Source organism: Bipolaris victoriae, assembly GCF_000527765.1.
Source record: "Bipolaris victoriae FI3 unplaced genomic scaffold scaffold_10, whole genome shotgun sequence".
Lineage (NCBI taxonomy): Eukaryota > Fungi > Ascomycota > Dothideomycetes > Pleosporales > Pleosporaceae > Bipolaris > Bipolaris victoriae.
Window position 1 is genome coordinate 115,658 of NW_014575382.1, and position 19,741 is coordinate 135,398.

The window sequence follows — 19,741 nt, forward strand, 5'->3', positions numbered from 1 at the left end:
ATTTTTCAACGGTTGGTGGAGGGTGAGGGCAGAGCCTCGCTGCTCAACGTTGCAACTCCGGTGTTCACTTCGATTGCGACCTGTACAATTCGCTCTAGTGTTACTTTTGTTTTGTTGGTTCCATAATTTTATTTTTCCAATCTAGGGCGGCGTTTGACTAAACAGAGTAGAAGGATGAATATACGGACTCGCGGTTGCTAGTCCCTTCAACAGAGAGTTTCTTTTTTTCGCAAGGGTATTCGGGGAGAGGGGGTAGAAGTTGAAGAGGCACATTGCCTCAATTCGTCTCGTAAGATGATAACCAGCTGCCTTATTAGAGTAGTAAATCAATACACGCATATCAACGGCACATTTGATTCCAATTGTAAGAAACGGCGGACCAATTCAAACGGGGCACCTCGCCTCTTCTTCCAGGCAGAAACCGCAGAACGCTACTAACCGTATTGCGCATTTGCTCTGCAGTTTGCCGAGCGAATAGCCGAGCATCCAATGACCACGACTATCCTTGGACGAAGCTCGAGTAGTCGAGGACCAGTGACTGCAAGACACTGCATGTAGGCGTAAAGCGGACAGGAAGATGCTGCAGCAGGGCGGGGTAGAAGAAACCTCGCGGTATTTCCAAGACCGATGCCTAGCAATTACACCATCCGCCAAGTCAGACTACTCTTCTGGGTTATCATTCGCCAAGCACAAGCACCGCCATTAGCAGCGCAGTCCAAAGTGGAGAATTCGCAACCGCCAAGCGTGAAGTACCGGCTTTTTACTTTGAGCCAGCTCGCAGTCAGCAAGCCCTTCTTGTTTTCTTTACCACAAGACCGGGTTTTCCGCACCCCGTACTTACACACCCCCGTCACTTGGGCTTTCTTGGAACCCAAGCCTACGTATCTAACGACCTTCTTAACCTGGATGATGGGTGTAGATGTAGAGGTTAGCCTGCCATGTACTGATAGGCTCAGTTTGCTTGTCATGTTGCGAACGGGCGGTGTTGAGTCGGACCAAGGATGATGATGAGGTGGGGGACGGCTTTCTAGGCGGTTGGGGGATAGTGGGAAATGTATTAGTAGCGTATATATATATGATGTGAGTGTGTTACCTGGTTCTTGGGAAGAGCAGCGAGTTCTACTGCGGGCTTTTTCTTGTCCTTCTAGAAGTTGAGGCTCTTGTGGTAGTAATCATGGTTTTGTTGCCCTTGTTGTCGGTGCTTGGCTCTGCTGCCGTGAGCAGGGCGGCAATGCTTGGTACCGCTGCTGAGTATGACGACGGTACTGTGCACCATATGATTATGGAGATGAAGGTGGTATGTTGATATTGTTTTCTTTCTTTTTGTGTCTGTTTGAGAATTGGCTTTCGTGGCTAACGTTATAATCTAGGCCCAGTGGGATGCTGAACTTGCCTCGGGCCAAATGGACAGCTCCAGGTATCCTGAGTTGGGCTACACGCCATGTGTGGATGGTTTTGCGGCTGCAATTCCGGGAAACTACAACAATACCTTCAAGTGCCATAACGTTAGTTCTCCTATTTCTAAACAATATGGCTATGTAGCTAACACGGACCAGATTGATCTTTATCACTTCCTGCCACACCACCTTCTTGGAAGTAGCCAGGGTCAAGGTTCCTCGTCGTGGGGCTGGACATCTGAAGATGGACGTGAGTTTGTCGCCATTGGCCAATTCGATGGAACGGCCTTTGCGGAAATCACCAGAGAGGGCAAGATGGTTTACCTCGGACGGCTGCCGCAGTACGACGCCATTGGATCACGTTGGCGCGAGATCCGCGTCATGAACGACTACGCAGTGATTGGCAGTGAGGCCATCAAGCACGGAGTGCAAATCTTCGACATGAAGAAGCTGCTAGACTTGGATGGCAGCGAACCCAAGAACTTTACCCAACAGGATCTTACCGGTCATTGGGGGCTGGGCACGAAGTGGAATGACTTGCCCGTAGGCAGGACACACAACATTGTCGTCAACCCCGAACTCAACTACGCAGTTGCCGTTGGCTCCGTCGGCGGTAACGAGACTATCCGTGTCCGTGGAAACCTTCCCTGCCGTGGAGGTCTCATTTTCATCGACATGACCGACCCGTCCAACCCCACCAGCCCCGGATGTGCAAGTGGTGACGGGTATGTACACGACGCAGAATGCCTGGTATACCGTGGTCCAGACACCAGATACTACGGCCGCGACATTTGCTACGCGAGCAATGAAGATACGCTTACAATTTATGATGTTACAAATAAGACGGGTAACACGACGACGATCATCTCGCGGACGTCGTACCCGGGTGCCGAGTACGTCCACCAGAGCGCGGTCAACAACGTCACGTGGCAAGAGTACCTCTTCCTCGACGACGAATTTGATGAGCGCGACGCAAAGGTAGGACCTATGACACAGGGTCTGCCCACTACTCACATCTTCGACATCCGCGACTTGGAGAATCCCTTCTACTCGGGTAACTACGAGGGCAAGCGCCGAAGTATCGACCACAACCAATACGTTGTAGACAACTACCTCTACCAATCCAACTACGGCAATGGACTCAACGTCTTGGACATCAACTCCATCACCTCGGACCCCACTGGCGGCGGTATCTGCGAGGCCGGTTTCTTCGACATCTACCCCGAAGACGACGAGAACGAGGGCGGCGGCACTGTTGCTTTCCTCGGCTCCTGGTCCTCATACCCCTACTTCAAATCGGGCTTCATCTTCGTGCACACCATCGAGCGTGGCTCCTTTGTCGTCAAAATGACCAGCAAGGAATGCGAGAAGCCCAAAGTCTGCTCTGTCGACGGCTGCCTGAGCGGCATGCGCACAGCAAATGTCGAGGGAAGGTTGCAGGAGAGTCAAGAGTTCTGTGGCAACTTTACGCAGAGGCAGATTGAAGATGAGACGGCTGTGCCGGACTTTGCAAGGACTGCGTGTGCTGGTAATGATACTGTGGCAAGGGTTAGCAGTGCGTGTGCTTGCTTGCCTACGCTCGCGGTACCTGAGTTGCCACGTACGACGAGTCGCCCGCCGGTGCCTACGGTGTTGCCGCCCAGGCTGTAGCAAGATGTACGGAGTAATGGATGTGTTAAGAGCATTCTCATAGGAAAGCAAAAGTACAAGTCGTAGATGAAGAAAAATTAATTCTTACGCCAAGTTCCATTTCAAAAAAACAATCGCATGAGAAGTGAGATTCTTGCGTGATTTCTGTGTTATAAGATTCAGTAGCCAGTCGTCAATCTGGCATCTTGCTGAACAACGTGGTGGTGCCTGGCACACGGCTGACCAAAAACAGACTAGTGCCCGCGCCACATGCTAGCGCGCGTGGCTCAGCCGCCAAAATCGACGTAACGTCATTGTTGCTGGGTTCGCTTGACAGATGAGAGCTCGCCCACTTTCTGGACACTCGTCTTCTCCCTATTCACCAGAACCTGTTCCATTGGACGCTGCGATTGCACATGGGAACGCTGTAGCAGTCAGATCCATCTCCTACTTTTCCATCCCAAAGACGCCATCATCCCTTTATAGAGCCCATCAGCTCTCGCCGAGCATCATACATATCTACCTGCCGCACAACAATGGCAACACAACGCAAACCTCTATCCGCTGAAAGCAACGGTACTCCTACTACAGCTGAGACGCCTGCTGGTACCATGCGCCTCCCGACCTCGTCTGCTCGTCGCTCGCCGTTCCTCCCTACGCGCCTCGAGGCCCAACTCATCGCCATCTACCCGCTTACCCTCCTGCTCGGCAGCGTATTCAGCACGCTCTCGCCCTCGACGCGCAATGCGCCCTACTCGGCAAGCCTACAGTCGCACCCAGCCGAGTTTGCGCCCTCGTACTTTGCGCAAAAGAAGAACGTCTTCAACGTGTACTTTGTCAAAGTAGGTTGGCTCTGGACCACGCTCGCATTCGCCGTTTTTGTCGTCTTCCACCCCAGTTTTGGACAGGGTGCAAGCACGAGGAGATTGAGAGCATTCTTGAGATATAGTCTTGTTACCATGTGGTGGTACTTCTTAACACAGTGGTTCTTTGGCCCGCCGCTTATTGATCGCGGGTTCAGATTTACGGGCGGCCAGTGCGAGCTGCTGAGGAATGACGACGCGAGAGATGATATGAGTACCCCGAGGGAATACATCACGGCTGCAACGTGCAAGGCGGTGGGGGGCACGTGGAAGGGTGGTCACGACATCTCGGGCCATGTCTTTTTGCTCATCCTTGGGTCTTCGCTGCTATGGCTCGAGTTTCTCCCTGCATTGACGCGCGTTGAGGGGCTCAGGGACGGCAGGTTGATTACCCTACCTGATGGAAAGGTCGCGAGTGTGGCCGTGGAAAAGGACCTAGCCAAGACTGAGGGCGAGGCTACTGCTCGGGGCGTCAAGTTTGCTCTCGGCGTTGCGGCGTTGATGTGGTGGATGCTGCTCATGACCGCGGCTTACTTCCACACTTGGTTTGAGAAGTTCACGGGACTTCTTGTGGCATTTGCGGGGCTGTGGACCGTGTACTTTCTTCCAAGAGGTGTCCCGCAGGCAAGGGCGTGGTTGGGCATGCCCGGTGTATGATGAATGGGGGATGGATCATCGGGTGGATTACACGGCATTTTCAGTCTTTTAATCATGAAGGTTGAACGCGCGGAATCGCATAGCTTGCATTACGATGATGAGTAGGATGTATCGAGTAGAGGCATAACAGGCGTAGTATTGTTTAATTCCATGTACCACCATTCTGATCTCGTTTTACCTTTGCACTATTCCTTCCATCCTAACATGAGATTCGATCGTCTCCACAGGGATCAGCACCGATGAACCCCGATGCAACCAAGATCTCAATCCTCCACTACCGAAAGCCCTTTCCGCTTCACTCCGCGCGTCTTTTTTTCTTCTTTCCTGATTTGCAACAAAAAATTCCTCTGCGTGCATCATACGATGTGTAAACATCCCTGCAACCCTCTGGTCCTACTACTCCTCGGGAGAACCTAACATGCTTAACATTCTCCCGAAGCATCCAATCCCATCATCGCAAGCGGGGGTCCCCCGCACTTTCCTCCACTATCGAATGCGCACGCACAAAGTAGGGAGTACCAAGTACATACCCGAACCCCCCTCACTAGCATTAGTACCTGTACACGGGAAAAGAGCCCCCCCCCCAAAAAACGCACGAGTTATTTAACCCATGACGCCATGAATCTCCACTTTCAAACGTCGGCGCCCGCCGTTCCCATTTTTTTTCGTTCCAAATGCCCAACGTGGTAGAGCACCCGCACACGCACCATTGGCTGCAATGCTGCAAGCACCTGTCTGCCAATCACTGTGTTCTCCGTTAATTCTCCGCCTCGTTTTTTTGGCCTGATGGGGGGGTTCGCGGACGAAGTTGCTTGCTTGCTGCTAACCCCCAGGATTGCCCCCCGTTTCCCCCACTTTCCTTCCCCCTCACGGATGGTGAAGGTGCGGGTTCTTTTGGGAGTTAGGTGAGGGGGGACGATCTCGGGATGTGAGCGATCGGTCGGTCGGTCTGGCGAGGTGGGTTGGGGGAAATATGTATATATAATGGTAGCAAGTTTTTTGTTCGTCCAAAGTTTTTTTCTTCTTGTATTAATGTACTGTTGTTTGCATCGAGCTTGATCTCGCCATGTTGGGTTTCAAGGGTGTTTGTGTGTTGGGCCTATTGGTCCACGCTGTTGTTGGACAGGATGGTAGGTTTTTTGTGCAACTTGAACTTGATTGAGATATGGACTAATTGAGAGGAATGATAGCTGTTACGGCGAGTGGAACGAACTTTACGCTGACGGCGGATGGCATGTCGTACCTTTTCCATGTGGATACACAGTCTGGAGATCTCAGATCAGATCATTTTGGTGGTCCGGCAACGGATTTCACGCCTCCTGCTCGCATCTCCTCTAGCGGATGGGTTGCTGGAGTCGGCAATGCTCGTCGCGAGTTTCCTGATATTGGTCGTGGCGACTTTCGCTTGCCTGCTATCCATATTCAGCATGCGGATGGCGACACTGTAACGGCTCTCCGGTACCAATCTCACGACATTTCGCAGGGCAAACCTTCGTTACCAGGGCTTCCAGCGACGTATGGAGAAGCTGGCGATGTCACTACCGTGACTGTACATCTGTACGATAATGTGTCTGATGTTTCGGCCGCACTTTTGTACTCGATTTTCCCAAAGTACAACGCTATTGCACGTAGCTTTACCATTACAAACAATGGAACTGCAAATATCTCGATTGAGAGGGCAGCGAGCTTCAGTACCGACTTTCCCAATGTCGAGTTGGAAATGATTGAGCCTCATGGCGATTGGTCTCATGAGTTCCAGACAGTACGAAGACCGATTGACTACGGCGAGACCACGTAAGTATTTTCTAAATAATTCAGAACTATGGCTAATCAAGGGTAGATTCCGGAGCACTGCTGGATACGCATCGCATCTGCACAATCCTTTCTTCTCACTTGTATCACCCACTACCACTGAATCGACTGGAGAGGCATGGGGATTTAGCTTGATTTGGACTGGCAGCTTCGCCGCGACAGCTCAGCGCTTCTCCAATGGTTACGTACGTGTGCTTATGGGCCTCAACCCAATCCATGCAAGCATTCCTGTTGGACCGGGTGAAACTTTTCAGTCTCCCGAGGCCGTTGGTGTCTACTCGTCAGAAGGTGTAGGAGGCATGTCGCGGTCTTTCCACGACCTCTACCGTAACCATCTCTCCCGTTCGAAATTTACGAACCAGACGCGGCCAATTCTGCTCAACTCATGGGAAGGTCTGCAATTTGATATCAACGAGACTTCACTCGTCAGTCTTGCTGGTGAAGCAGAACAGCTCGGTATCGAACTCTTCGTTATGGATGATGGTTGGTTTGGCACCAACTACCCGCGTAACAACGACTCACTCGGTCTTGGTGACTGGACACCCAACCCGGCCAAGTTCCCCAACGGTCTCGGTCCATATGTTGGCCAAGTAACTGACTACAAGGTACTGAACGAGTCAAAGCCCATGCAGTTTGGTATCTGGGTTGAACCAGAAATGGTCAACCCCAACTCGACACTGTACCACGAGCATCCTGACTGGGTCTTGTCTGCTGGAAAGCACCAAAGAAGTCTAACGCGCAACCAACTAGTTCTGAATGTCGGACTGCCAGAAGTACAAGACTTCATCATCAACGCCGTTTCCAACATCCTCGACTCAGGAAACATTACCTACGTCAAGTGGGATAACAACCGCGGAATTCACGAGATGTCGCACCCATCCGACGACTACAAATACATTCTCGGCCTCTACCGCGTCATCGACAACCTCACCACCAGCTACCCCGATGTCCTCTTCGAAGGCTGCGCCTCAGGCGGCGGCCGCTTCGACCCAGGTCTCCTCCACTACTGGCCTCAATCCTGGACCTCAGACAACACAGACAGTTCTGACCGTCTCACTATCCAAATGGGCACATCCCTCGTGTACCCGCCCTCGGCAATGGGCTGCCACATCTCCGCCGTCCCCAACCACCTCACCAACCGCAACATCAGCTTCGAATACCGCGGTCACGTAGCCATGATGTGCGGCTCCTTCGGCCTTGAACTCAACCCTTCGGAGCTCTCCGCCGAAGAAGCCTCCGCCGTCCCCGCCATCATGGCCGCCGCAAAAGAGGTAAACCCCATCGTCATTTCCGGTGACTTCTACCGCCTCGCACACCCCGCACAGTCGAATTGGCCCGCAGTACAGTTTGTGAGCCCGGATGGCGCGAAGAGCATCGTCTTTGCGTTCCAACAGACTATGAAGATTAAACCCGCTGCTCCCCCCGTTAGGCTGCAGGGTCTGGATCCCAAGGCGAGGTATAAGAATGATTTGGATAATGGGACGTATAGTGGGGCGACGTATATGAATGGGGGTATTAATGTGAGGTGGGACCCGATGGATTATCAGAGTAAGTTGATTTGGTTGGAGAGGGTGTGATATATGGGGAGTGGTGGAGGAACGGATGTATTTACGTGTTAATGAATGTGGATATAATGGATCGTATGGCTGCGTGTTGTTTTGCTATGTGTGGAGTAAGCGTATGCTTTATCGTTTAAACAACGGTGCGCTAGTGGGACTGGTGGTGAGACTAAATGCATAGTTGCTGCTTATATAGGAGTGATAAAGTTTGACATGGTACGCACTAGAAGACTACAACTATGCAGATCAACTATGCAGATCAAACAAGGATAAGACAGAAGCACAGATATATCACATCAAGCATGAGAAGCAAAAAGAAAAGTTGAGCCAGGCACTCTATGCCATTCAGATATATATATATATAAAACGAAGATATACAAGAAGAATTAAGGGGTAGTTGGCATCGGCCTCTGACCGAACACCTTAGTCGCTTTTTCTCTCTCCCAAGAAAAGTTGCCTTGGCCGCTTAGCAAGAAGCGCCAGAAGGAACATTAAGGCAGCTGGAGCTCTTCTTTCCACCGGTAATGCTGACACCGGACCAGTTCCAGCCGGAGCAGCTTCCCTTTCCGCAAAGGACGTAGATCTCGGTACCGGATCCAGTAACGCTACCGGCAACGTTCTTGAGCGTAACACCGGTGATGGGGACGCCAGTGGTGGGCTTGCCAGTTGGGCCGCCGTTGAGGTAGTCCTGCTCGATGACGATGCCGTACTTGGCGATGTTCTTGAGGGTGATGTTTTCGTAGGTGATGTCGGAGACGGAGCCGGTGGCGCCGGAGATGGTCTTGATGCGGACGCCGTTGTCCGAGTTGGCGATGGTGGTGCCGCTGACGACGACGCCCTTGACGGTGTTGTCCTTGCGGCCGCCAACGGAGCCGATGGAGACGCCGTGGCCGCCGGAGCACTGGCAGTTTGTGACGTGGATGTCGCTGCCGGAGTTGATGGCGACGCAGTCGTCTTGGTTCTTGATGTTGGCGTTGGAGATGGTGATGCCGCTGGAGCTGCCAATGTCGAAGGCGTCGGTGTTGTGGCCGCCGGCTGAGTCGCCTGCAGAGTTGTCGATGGTGATGCGGTCAAGAGTCAAGCCGGTGGCACCGTTGATGGAGAAGGCCTGGACGGGAGTGTTCTTGATGTTGAGTCCGCTGATTGAGGATGTAGTCAGGGAGTGAGCGTAGAAGAACTGGATTGGTTAGTCAGACTACAGTTCAGATTAACTTTCAGTGAACTCATCGCTTACCTTAGGCTTGGTCTTGCCGCCGTTGGATCCCTTTCCGTCCCACCACTTCTGACCAGCGGCATCAATAGTGTGGCCGGAGGCACCCACCACTTTGATGTTAGTTCCGGAGACGGAGATGAGAGGACCTTCCCACTCCTTGTATCCAAAGGTCGTTGTGCCCTGGAAGGTGACGGTGGTACCAGACTTCAAGCCCGTGAGGTCCAGGGTGGTACCAGCAGGAACTGTCATGCCGCTGATGACAATGTTGCTGCAAGAGGCCTTGTTCTTGATAGCAGTCGCAGCATCGGTGAAAGTGCAGCCATCGCGGGCATCAAGGCCTGATGGGGCGGCAGCAACGAGCGCACCAGCGCTCAGAAGCATCGAAGTAAGAGCATATGCGACCATTTTGCTAGATGTGGGAAAAAGCAGAACTCAGAACTGAATATGTAGCTATAGAATCAAAAGAATAAGGGAAGGAATGTGTTAATTGATACTGGAAATAAGGAGGCAACGCTACAGTACTTATACAAGGGCCCCAAACATGAGGGAGCAGTGGAGACTGGCTTCCCCACAGGTCGTGTTAAGCTAACTCTAGCTCTAGAATCTCGGAGGCTTGTCGCTCTAGGCAATGCTTGACACTGCGCTAGGCCACGTTTTGGATGGACATGAGTAGTAAAGAACCGGAATGACAAGCATTGGAGGATCCACCTGATCGATTTCTCCGCGTTGCGGAACGCTCGTAGATTGTATCTTCGTATTCTGGAAGATTTGGGTCTTTGGACGTATCTTAGTATTTATCCTTTGCACTGTGTCAGCCATCAGCGCTGCGAGCCGTTCGGCGGAGCTTACAATATCTCATCTCAGATTTGCAAAACAAACCGGCAATGGGTGTGCCGACCCATGCTGAAACGAAATTACAGCGGCATGGTGAAACATGTTTTGGTCAAAAACGGGATACAGAAGCGTGGCGCTGCTGTGGCGTAGCGCCCTAGTTGGCACGTGGATGCCGAACACGGGTTGCGTGTTTACACTGCCGAGTACGACCGATTGATGGAACAACTAGCTTAATCTATATGAAGGGGGGAGGGAGTGTGAGAGGGGCCGCTGAGGGTCTCGGGCCCTGAGAAGCTTAAGCCGATGTCATCACACATCCCGACAAAGCGGCTTACAGGAGTTACCGAAACTCTGGTAAGGATCATTGCGTTACAACTTCGATGGCATTGCCTATTTCTATGGTCAAGAATATATCGCTCACTCTTGTAGTGCCTAATTCTCGCATTTGTTAATATGTGTTTAAATTGAAACCCATTAGCGCCATCCAAAGCGGCGTGCCACGCGGCCCGACTGTCGGTTGGTGCGTTCTTCGGCATATTAGACATCACAGCATCAAATGCTCCCACTTTGACAAATTTGATCTTCGACATGTACAGTCGGTGCTGAACTACATACTGTGACACTGTTCAAAAAAATGGGTCGACATTTCGGACTAAAAAGAGTGTATTGTAGTTCAAAACTATCGGCGAATAAGCAGCACGCGACCCAGTTCCGTACTAGCAGTAGCTCCGCTAGTAATACACCCACCTTCGCTTTCATTCGCGCAATTACTCCCGCATCGGAAAATAACCACAGCATGAATGGTCCATCTTTAGATGCATCCAGGTAACTCAGGGGCCAATAGGCACACCAGAATAGATGAAGACAACGGACTCCGTATATCCTCAAATCAGTCTCGTAGAAGCGGAGTAGCCATGGGGGATCATGTTCCTTAGACCTGTCGATCACCCTTCCAAAAGCAGGGGCTGGTGCAGACATCGAGTAAAGACAAGACGATTCGTGGACAAATCCGACACTAATAAGCTTGAGGTAAATCGCATTTGGAGCTCTAACAAGACTCTATGTTTTGCAAGTTGACAACAGGTCGTCGTACGTGTACGGATCACACATAAGAGCTGATTTGTAATGCCTGATGCGCTTAGAGATCAGTTCTCTGGGGAAAGCCACGGGTCAGATGGCGCACATTTTCCATAGTCTCCTCGATTGACGATTGGGGGAACAATATCGTACTGGAAGTAGCTAGCAATTCCAAACATACTTTGTGAACTATCTGCTTTCGGAACCCAGCAAGTGAAGGGTATTCAGCCATCAAATCAGTGCCGCTCATCACCCCTGAACTATACGGAAGCATATCCTCCAGTTCTCCTGTCATATCCTGTTCGAATTGTTCCCAGTATGAGATTTGGAGACTTCTCAACTTGATCTCTTGCATCGGCATGATTATGTTGGAAAGCTTCTCCAGGATTGCTTTTGGTAGTGCTGTGTCGAACAGTAAGTTATGAAAGTGAATGGCGTAATCCGAGACGGGAAATTGGGCCATCAATTAGTCAAGGATAAGCTTCAACAAGAATCCTACCGAGAAGATGTACGCGAAAGCTCGAGGTCTTCGTTGTTGATGTGGAAATCAAAGCTAATGCTATGACGTACGGTGAATGGATCCTCGCTATCGTAGTACAGGAACGCACAACGTGAGTCATATGACTGACTTGACTTTTTTGTCTGTTTGCTACATAGCGTATCAGATCAATTATCTCAGAAAAGAATGGCAGGCCACACCCCAACCTGCGGGAACCGGATATCAAAAAATTAACTTTGTGGCTAGAGTAAAAGGATTTGGATAAGCGTCAGCGAGACCCTCGCTCGAACCCTGAGAAATCATTGGCTAATACTAATGTGTACAACTCTATTAGGTAAGACAACCAAGATATGATGACCATATGCGAGTCACCAGGATCCTGCTCATGAGCACACAAGCTTACAAGTAGCTGAGGTTTCATCTCATCGGCCAGAAACACCATATGCCTCCCAGAAGACCCTTTTATTCTACCCTTGGGCGTTCCCCATACCACAGTTATCCGGATTTCATTGAGCAGCCTGCCCTCATTACCCTCTCTGTACAATCCACAATTGTCCTTTGAAGTGTTCTCCGGGGCCTCAGGGTGAGGTAATGATGTCGCGTTGTACGATGTCATCCATTTCCGGTGACTACTTATGTTGGCACGAATGATGGATGTCTGCAATAAGCTACCGATGATAGTAATTGTGTTGACTACGCGGTTTTTCTCTGTTGTGGCTAGATACAGTTATTTGGGCTCAGAATTCTGTGCAGTGGTCAAACAAGGAGAAAAAGTTAAGAAAGCTTCTTGGGCACTACAACGTAAAACCCCTTCATGCAAATCAAAGGTTCAAGGAAAATTTGATTTAAATGCAGAAACGGTCTTCAGAATCTGCTCTCCCAATCTTAGAGTTGCTTTTAGTTTTTGGAGGAGAGAGATTTAAACTCTCGATCTTGCGAATTTCTTAGCATTGTTGTAAAAGAATTCTGGTATCCGGAAGAAAACTCACTGCGCCACCCCTCCAAGCTACCGATATATGTAGCGAGAGGAAGCCTGGTGGACGAAAAGACGGTGGTGCAAACATGTTCGTCTCGGAGTGTTGGGCCAATGGATTGATAATGACTGCTTGATCGTCTCAGATGGCTTGCGAAACTGGAAGGAAAGACTTTCTGCAGTGAGCTTGACAAGGAAACAACATTGACCTCGTTCGATTGTAGCTGCCTTCACTTTTTGCAGGCGTGCTCATTATCCTGTAGCCTATGTGGAAATTCCATCTGGCAACAGTATGGTGTCTGCCTGGTGTGCACTGAAATAAAGCGCAACTCTAGAGTCTCAGTGTCAGAGCCTAGCCTCATCTGACCCCTTAAGAGCCATCTTGAACCACCTTAGGCTACTCTACCCCTTTCTGGCTCGTCTTAGTCATACCTGACTTATCACGATAGATATAAGCACTGTAAACACTACCTTAGCTCGGCAGCTGTTCGTCTCTGTTGAATACAGACCGTTAAGCTCATATTCCTATTTTTACACTCTACCCGTGCCTGATTACCTTTTAACGTCTCACACTCAGCACATCGTGGGTAATTTCAAGCTGATATGTTGTGAGCCATAAACACATGCAACCACGCCATGTCCAGGAAGAGCATTGCCTCTTTCTGTTACTTCCTTAGATCATGTTTGTAAACGATAAATTGAGTCTGGGTGAATGTATACCTTGTTCTTGACTGGCCGTTCGCGAAGCCGAAACTTGATTCTTCTTGACTGATACATATCTTAGGCAACCTTTCTTCAGAACTGTTCTTGATAGGGTGCTAGTTGAATCACATGACTCACTGCATGTAACCGTCCAAATGTTAATTCGACCAGTCACGTGGCCATGCCTTGTGCCCCCTTCATAGCTATCCGGGACATCACGTGATTTCAATGCTAAGTTCCAATCAAATCCGCTTAGACCTACTTCTTACTCCTTGCTCATCGTTTGGCTACTGCGATTTCGGTCCCATCTTATCGGTTCGAACGAATCAAGTGAACTCAATCCCAAAGCATGGAAAACTAACGGCATTATGGTTCCCAGTCTGCTTCAGGTTCATCGCCAACTGATCATCGCAGTCTTAACTGCCGGGCGGGTAGCTCGTCCACTCGATTGACATTCTCAACTACCGAAGCCTCTCGGCCAATATTCTCGACGGAGCAAAAAGGCAAAAAAAATGTTTTGGAAGCAAGATGGTCAATGTAGCCAACGAATTGCTGCTGTTGTCAAGATGATGTCGCGTATGTCGCAGCTGTCGCACGTCGGCCAAACTGAGTGGTTGACTGTTTCCCCCTTTGAACTCTATTTACAGGAAGTTTATAGTTCTGACAGCTTGCGTTCGCTGTGCAATATATGCCCCTGTCTGAGCAGCGGCACATTCGGAAGAAACGGAACCTTGCTGAATAGCCCGGGGATGCGCCCCCGAAGCGTCGGGCCTCACCAAGACCCTTTGCATTCCAATCCTAGTATCAAATCGTTCTCTCGATCATGGTCTGTGAGGAAGGGAGTAACCGCGACAAGGTATGTATACATAGAGGTAGCATTGTAAAGTGGGTTGTTTCTAGAGTCTGGTAGTCTTCGTAGACTCTTAGTGGAGAACGAAGAAACACCTGAACCAACTGTTTCAAGCATTTCCTTGCTGTGCTTGAGCGCTATTCAAGGGGCGTGAAACGCAGAGTCCTGTGGACCTGTCATGGATGGACGCGCCAGTGATTCGACCGCTGTCAGGACCACCCGTCTTTGGTGAGACGGCTGCTGACAGGAGGCCAAGCGCGTGCCTCACGCCAATGGCCCTTGGACTTGGCCAACTACTACTCGAATTTCCTTGTCGCGTTCACTGCATTGAGGATGAGCCTGTACGATAGCTATTTTTGTAGCTTGAATAGGACAAAGCCATGATCTAGGCGGCGTCTCACGATACCCATTCTCCAAGGTACTAGCGCCATAAGCTGCATTGCCTAGCTTGAATAGTAAACTGCACATTCGGAGTTGCCCACGTTGCGAAACAGGCGACACGGGTGGTTCGCAGTCGTTGCCAGCCACAATCAGCCCTACAAGGCCAACAGAAACATTGTCAACCAACGGTTGCGGATCCGGAACCGCTCGGAGCACAACTGATCGACACTTTGGGGAGCAGCGTGTGGCGATAGTACTTAAATGGGCAACCCAACACAACCATGCATTTGAGGGAGTCTAGGATGTTAAGTTGGGCAGAAGTATACACCAGGAAAAAAGGGAACAGGCAGTGTCAGCGCAAAGATTGCACCAGCACATTCCAGCAACACCAACAGCTGGTGATGACATTCGAACAGGACGCGTACTGATCCTAAAGAAAAGGTCACTACCAAACTCGGGTTAACATTTCGCATACATGGAAATCTTGCGACAGTGGCGCGAGTGAGGTATTCGACCAGTCCGTGTTAGATTGATTGCGCCTCTACAACGGTTGATCGTCGCAAGAGACGAGGGAAATGGAAGCCTTTGGATTAGGAGAAATGCATAACCGCGTGAGCACTGCTGCTTAAGATGATTTGAGCAAGGTCCAGCAAGGATGATGCTAAGCAAAAGCTAACAAACAGCCTTGGGATTCGACCCGCGCCTCGGAGCGTTGACATCGACAAGACGTTCGGGATACCTGATCCCGCCTGGCTACGTGAGCACACGTATTTTTGAACATAGTAGGTCCGACTTTTGCTATGCACAACGGACGTTGTTCTAGGGGGGCGCACCCAATGGAAATCGGAGGAGGAGCGATGGTGAAATCGCGGCTCCTGGTACCTGAAACGGCGAGGCTTCAAAGCGCCGAAAATCTACACACTAAGGAAATAAACTCTGCGCTCAGACACTGCAGACATTCCCGGTCCCCCCCAGGTTTTCGGGCCTTTATTCTTTTCTCCAAGGGGGGATGGGAACGGACACAGGAAGATAGCATTCGTAATGCTTGGAACAGCCCTTGGGGGCTTGGACACCGACGAAACGCCATGAGATTAGATGCAAGGAATTGTTTAAATGGAATCGATGTCTACACGGAACATGGCTTTTCTCACTCACACGCATCGCACTGCGAGTTAACACTCTCTTTAAGTTAATTAATCACATTCATTTACTTTGGCTACCAGCCTGTCCTGTCTTTAAAGATGCGTTTCACCGACGCCGCCACTCTCTTCTCCCTCTCTTCGCTCGCCCAGGCAGCACCGGGTCTCTGGGGCCACCAGCACGCCCACTACTCTTCCAGCAGCTATGGTAGTGGTAGCACCCAGGGATACCAAACCGGTACCTTCTTCACCAACTGGGGCATCTACGCTCGCAATTACAAGGTCACCGACCTTCCCGCCAAGCAACTGACCAAGGTCAACTATGCTTTTGCCAACGTGAACAACGTCACCGGTGAAGTCGTGCTCAGTGACGAGTGGGCGGACATCCAGATCCCCTACCCCGGTGATGTTGCCGGAAACGCCACTCTGCTTGGTAACTTCGGTGCCCTATTCAAGCTCAAGCAGCAAAACCGCCATCTGAGGGTCACTCTCTCCGTTGGTGGCTGGAGCTATAGGGCCAACTTTAAGCCTGCCTTCTCTACCGAGGCCGGCCGCCAAAAATTCTGTGACAGCTCCCTCGAGCTCGTCAAGGACCTTGGTCTCGACGGTATCGACATCGACTACGAGTACCCCGAAGACTTGGATGCCAGCGCCAGGTTCGCTGATGTCGTCAAGCGCTGCCGCAGTGTAAGTTTGATATATGTCCTCTAACCTATGATGAACAAACATTCTAACATTCCAACCTCAGGTCTTCGACACCTACTCCGCCGCCCACGCCAACAACTACCACTTCATCATCAGCATCTCCTCACCCGCCGGCGCCCAAAACTACGAAATCTTCCCTATTGCGGAAATGGACCCTTATGTCGACAACTGGAACCTCATGGCTTTCGACTACCAAGGCCCCGGCTTCTCCAACTTCACCGGCCACAGCACCAACCTCTGGCCCAGCAAGAAGAACCCGCGCTCCACCGACGGCTGGGACGCCAAGAACAAGAAGTTCACCCCGTTCAACACCGACCGCGCAATCCAGTACTACAAGAGCAAGGTCTCGAGCTCCAGCAAGATCCAGCTCGGCATGCCACTGTACGGCCAGGCCTTCGCAAACGTCATGGATCCCAACCCCTTTGGCGACGGCATGGGCGTCAAGTTCAACGGTAGCATGCCGGGAAGCTGGCAGGCGGGCAACTATGACTACAAGGTTCTCCCGCTGAACAACTCCGGTACCGCATATGTTTCGCAGGAGGTCGGTGCGTCATGGACGTACAACCGCAAGACTCGTGATCTTGTCAGCTTCGATACTCCTCAGGTTGCTCAGTGGAAGACGCAGTACATCAAGGCGCAGCAGCTTGGTGGTGCTTGGTGGTGGGAGGCGTCTGGCGACCGTCCCGTTACGGACCCCAAGTCGCTTGTTCGCACTGTTGTTCAGGCGCTTGGTGGTGAGAGTGCGTTCAAGCTTACTGAGAACTTGCTGTACTTCCCTCAGAGCAAGTATGTCAATGTCCGCAATGTCAACGTTACTCAGGCTTAAGTGTGTATGCGCGGGGCTTGGTAGCTAAGTGTGGTGATGCGAAGGGAGTAGAGTAGAGATGAGATATACAATATACCCAATTGAAATCATAGAATATACGTTTTGCGTTACATTTTCACATACTCTCTCTTGTCTTCGCATCTACAGTGATGTCTCAATATATGTAGACATGTAGATCGATGATGACGTTCACGCGGGTACACCCTTTTGTCACAGTAAGCACCCAAATTTTTGGCATGCCGGATAGACTTTTCTCCCCTTGTCGCACGCCCGAGCATCGATTGTTTTCCCGCGCTCGAAGATGCACGTCATCGAGTTGGTCCGCCGTAAGCACCGCAGTGCCTTGCTGATGAACAGGAATTCTACTATAAAAAGTAAAAGAGGCGAGAAGGGTGTTGGAGTGGGGTCCGGGGGGAGGAAGGCAAGGCTAGTGGGTATGCTGCCCTGGGTGTTGGTAATTTGGTGTGTGGATTGAATACGAGATGTTGGCGGGTAATTGGAGTCAATGTGCGGTTGCGTAGAGTATCAAAATTCATGTCTCATTTTGGGGTCGATGACTTGCTGGCAATCGCGCCAGATTGGGCTGAACATGGAAAAGGAGACGCGATCAGTGACTTCGTATGGATGCACTGAGCTTTGAGGACTCCTGAGAATAGCAACGATATATCTTCCATTCTCAACTGCAAAGATTGTCAGCAGAGTCAACAGTCTGGCCAACTCGCTTCATGGAATCCATCTGCTGGGTTAGCACACCAGCTGGAACCTGTCTCGATGCGAGCAATTGACTCGAGCAGGTACCAACAAGAGTACTCGACTTATCACACGAAAACGAGGCGGTGAAATGGCATTGCACCATGAGAGCCCATCGGCCGGACCTGTTCGGGCTGATTGCGGTCGTAAGCAGACAATCAGTAAGGCAGCAAAAAGATAGCATGTTCTTAGCGAAGAGGACGCGCGATGCGATGCGACACGATTCATGGCTGTGTAGAGTGGGTACGGGGCGAGAGATGAGTTCAGGCTAAATGCATTGATGATGATGACAAGGGTGCTGGGGTGGTTTGTTCAGGCGGGGAGGGAAAGACGGGCAGGAAATTATGCAGCAGACCAGGTGCTGTAAGATTACGTTATGCCGGGGTGAAATCAGAAATCAGAGCTGCAAGGGCGAAGCTGGTGCGGCTCATCCCGGACCCACCTCCGAGAACACCCATCGCGCTCGGCGGCCACCATCAACATCATGAATGCTCTCATTGCTCGGCACGCCAGTCATCGAGGATTTTCGGCCAGGTCTCTGCGCAGTACTAGCATCACTACCAGCCCCCGCTTTCGTGCATCGAGATCAGTTAATACAATGGCTCAGCGACCCCGGCAGTTTGCCCCACTAGATCCAGCAAAGAGGAAGGAGGGGGACCAGAGACCAGAGTTGAAGGGTATCGTATTCGATGTCGACGGGACACTATGTAAACAATCCTCTTGTCCTCGCAGGTGGGATGATAATATACTAATGCACGACAGGTCTGCCGCAGAACTACATGTTTGCAGAGATGCGTGCCGCCCTCGGCATCGAGAAGCCGACTGATATCCTGGATCACGTGTACTCACTCCCCGAGAGCGAACAAGAAGAGGCACAGGAGAAGATCCGAAACATTGAGCGGACTGCAATGAAGTCGCAACAACCACAAGCCGGTCTCGTTGAGTTGATGGAGTACCTCGACTCGCGGGGCGTCAAAAAGGGAATCTGCACGCGCAATTTCGATGCTCCGGTTGCTCATCTCCTCACCACATTTCTGCCAAAGTCCAAGTTCAGCCCTATTGTGACACGCGAGTTTAGACCACCCAAGCCTGACCCTGCTGGCATTCTGCACATTGCCAAGGACTGGATGCACGAAGATGGGGGAAACAGTTTGATCATGGTAGGAGATTCCATCGACGACATGACGGCGGGCCATCGTGCAGGAGCCGCGACTGTTTTACTGGTCAACGACGTGAACAACCATCTCGCCGAGCACGAGCATACGGATCTTGTCGTCAAACGGCTCGACGATCTTATCGCCATCTTGGAGAACGGGTTCGAAGGAAGGCAATGACGGGCGTGTATAGCAAACAGCTTGAGCGACTGCCTTACCAGGAAGTTCGTAGTACTAGAGTGAGATAGAGAATTGTTGACCATTTCCTCAAGCAATGCTGTACTGCTACCAAGGCAACCTACAAACCACTCTTTTTCACAATCCGCGATGAAATTCGTCTCGACATGGTTTAGAAGGTTACCCGTACACTAGCTCCCTGCTCTATGACGCGCCGATTGATGGGCGGCGACTGTGTCTCATGCGACATGTTCGGGATGCAGTATTGCTTTTAGGAAGGTGAAGATGGGCCATTGATCCACCCAAGCTCCCCAACGCCACACGGCTAAGCTACCGCGTCAAGCTTTTGGCACACAACACCAAGCACACCCAGCCTTTTGTAAGCGTTGAGCAGCCCTAAGCCACTAGCGATATGCACAGGGGTGGCTATATGTGCTGCTATACCGATATGATCGAGCAGCAACATGCAGGCCCTTACAGTATCCTCATCCAGCGTCGACACATGTGCAACTCGACCCGTAGTATGTGACAGTGCTGCATACTA

General features: G+C 51.0%; 7 protein-coding genes across 7 annotated transcripts; 4 read left to right on the forward strand and 3 right to left on the reverse strand.

The window, feature by feature from the left end:
- Positions 1-141: 141 nt before the first annotated feature.
- On the reverse strand, positions 142-968 carry COCVIDRAFT_12634 (hypothetical protein; the record flags this gene model as incomplete). Its single annotated transcript, XM_014705083.1, has 3 exons — positions 142-305; positions 440-538; positions 842-968. The coding sequence occupies 3 exons, from the start codon at positions 966-968 to the stop codon at positions 142-144; spliced, it is 390 nt and encodes a 129-aa protein (XP_014560569.1).
- Positions 969-1,231: 263 nt separating this feature from the next.
- On the forward strand, positions 1,232-3,047 carry COCVIDRAFT_23214 (hypothetical protein; the record flags this gene model as incomplete). The annotated part of the gene is made up of 3 exons (XM_014705105.1): positions 1,232-1,297; positions 1,371-1,505; positions 1,557-3,047. The coding sequence occupies 3 exons, from the start codon at positions 1,232-1,234 to the stop codon at positions 3,045-3,047; spliced, it is 1,692 nt and encodes a 563-aa protein (XP_014560591.1).
- Positions 3,048-3,562: 515 nt separating this feature from the next.
- Positions 3,563-7,935, forward strand: COCVIDRAFT_88845 (glycoside hydrolase family 36 protein; the record flags this gene model as incomplete). Its single annotated transcript, XM_014705170.1, has 3 exons — positions 3,563-4,538; positions 5,728-6,340; positions 6,387-7,935. 3 exons carry the CDS (start codon positions 3,563-3,565, stop codon positions 7,933-7,935), a joined length of 3,138 nt encoding a protein of 1,045 aa, XP_014560656.1.
- Positions 7,936-8,383: 448 nt separating this feature from the next.
- COCVIDRAFT_88515 (glycoside hydrolase family 28 protein) lies at positions 8,384-9,535 on the reverse strand (the record flags this gene model as incomplete). The annotated part of the gene is made up of 2 exons (XM_014705171.1): positions 8,384-9,094; positions 9,152-9,535. 2 exons carry the CDS (start codon positions 9,533-9,535, stop codon positions 8,384-8,386), a joined length of 1,095 nt encoding a protein of 364 aa, XP_014560657.1.
- A 2,273-nt stretch (positions 9,536-11,808) lies between these two features.
- COCVIDRAFT_88810 (hypothetical protein) lies at positions 11,809-12,177 on the reverse strand (the record flags this gene model as incomplete). The annotated part of the gene is made up of 1 exon (XM_014705172.1): positions 11,809-12,177. A coding segment is annotated over one exon (369 nt), but the record flags the coding sequence as incomplete, so codon positions are not given.
- Positions 12,178-15,687: 3,510 nt separating this feature from the next.
- Positions 15,688-17,116, forward strand: COCVIDRAFT_88901 (glycoside hydrolase family 18 protein; the record flags this gene model as incomplete). Its single annotated transcript, XM_014705173.1, has 2 exons — positions 15,688-16,272; positions 16,334-17,116. 2 exons carry the CDS (start codon positions 15,688-15,690, stop codon positions 17,114-17,116), a joined length of 1,368 nt encoding a protein of 455 aa, XP_014560659.1.
- A 1,348-nt stretch (positions 17,117-18,464) lies between these two features.
- On the forward strand, positions 18,465-19,200 carry COCVIDRAFT_12640 (hypothetical protein; the record flags this gene model as incomplete). The annotated part of the gene is made up of 2 exons (XM_014705084.1): positions 18,465-18,573; positions 18,629-19,200. The coding sequence occupies 2 exons, from the start codon at positions 18,465-18,467 to the stop codon at positions 19,198-19,200; spliced, it is 681 nt and encodes a 226-aa protein (XP_014560570.1).
- Positions 19,201-19,741: the final 541 nt, after the last annotated feature.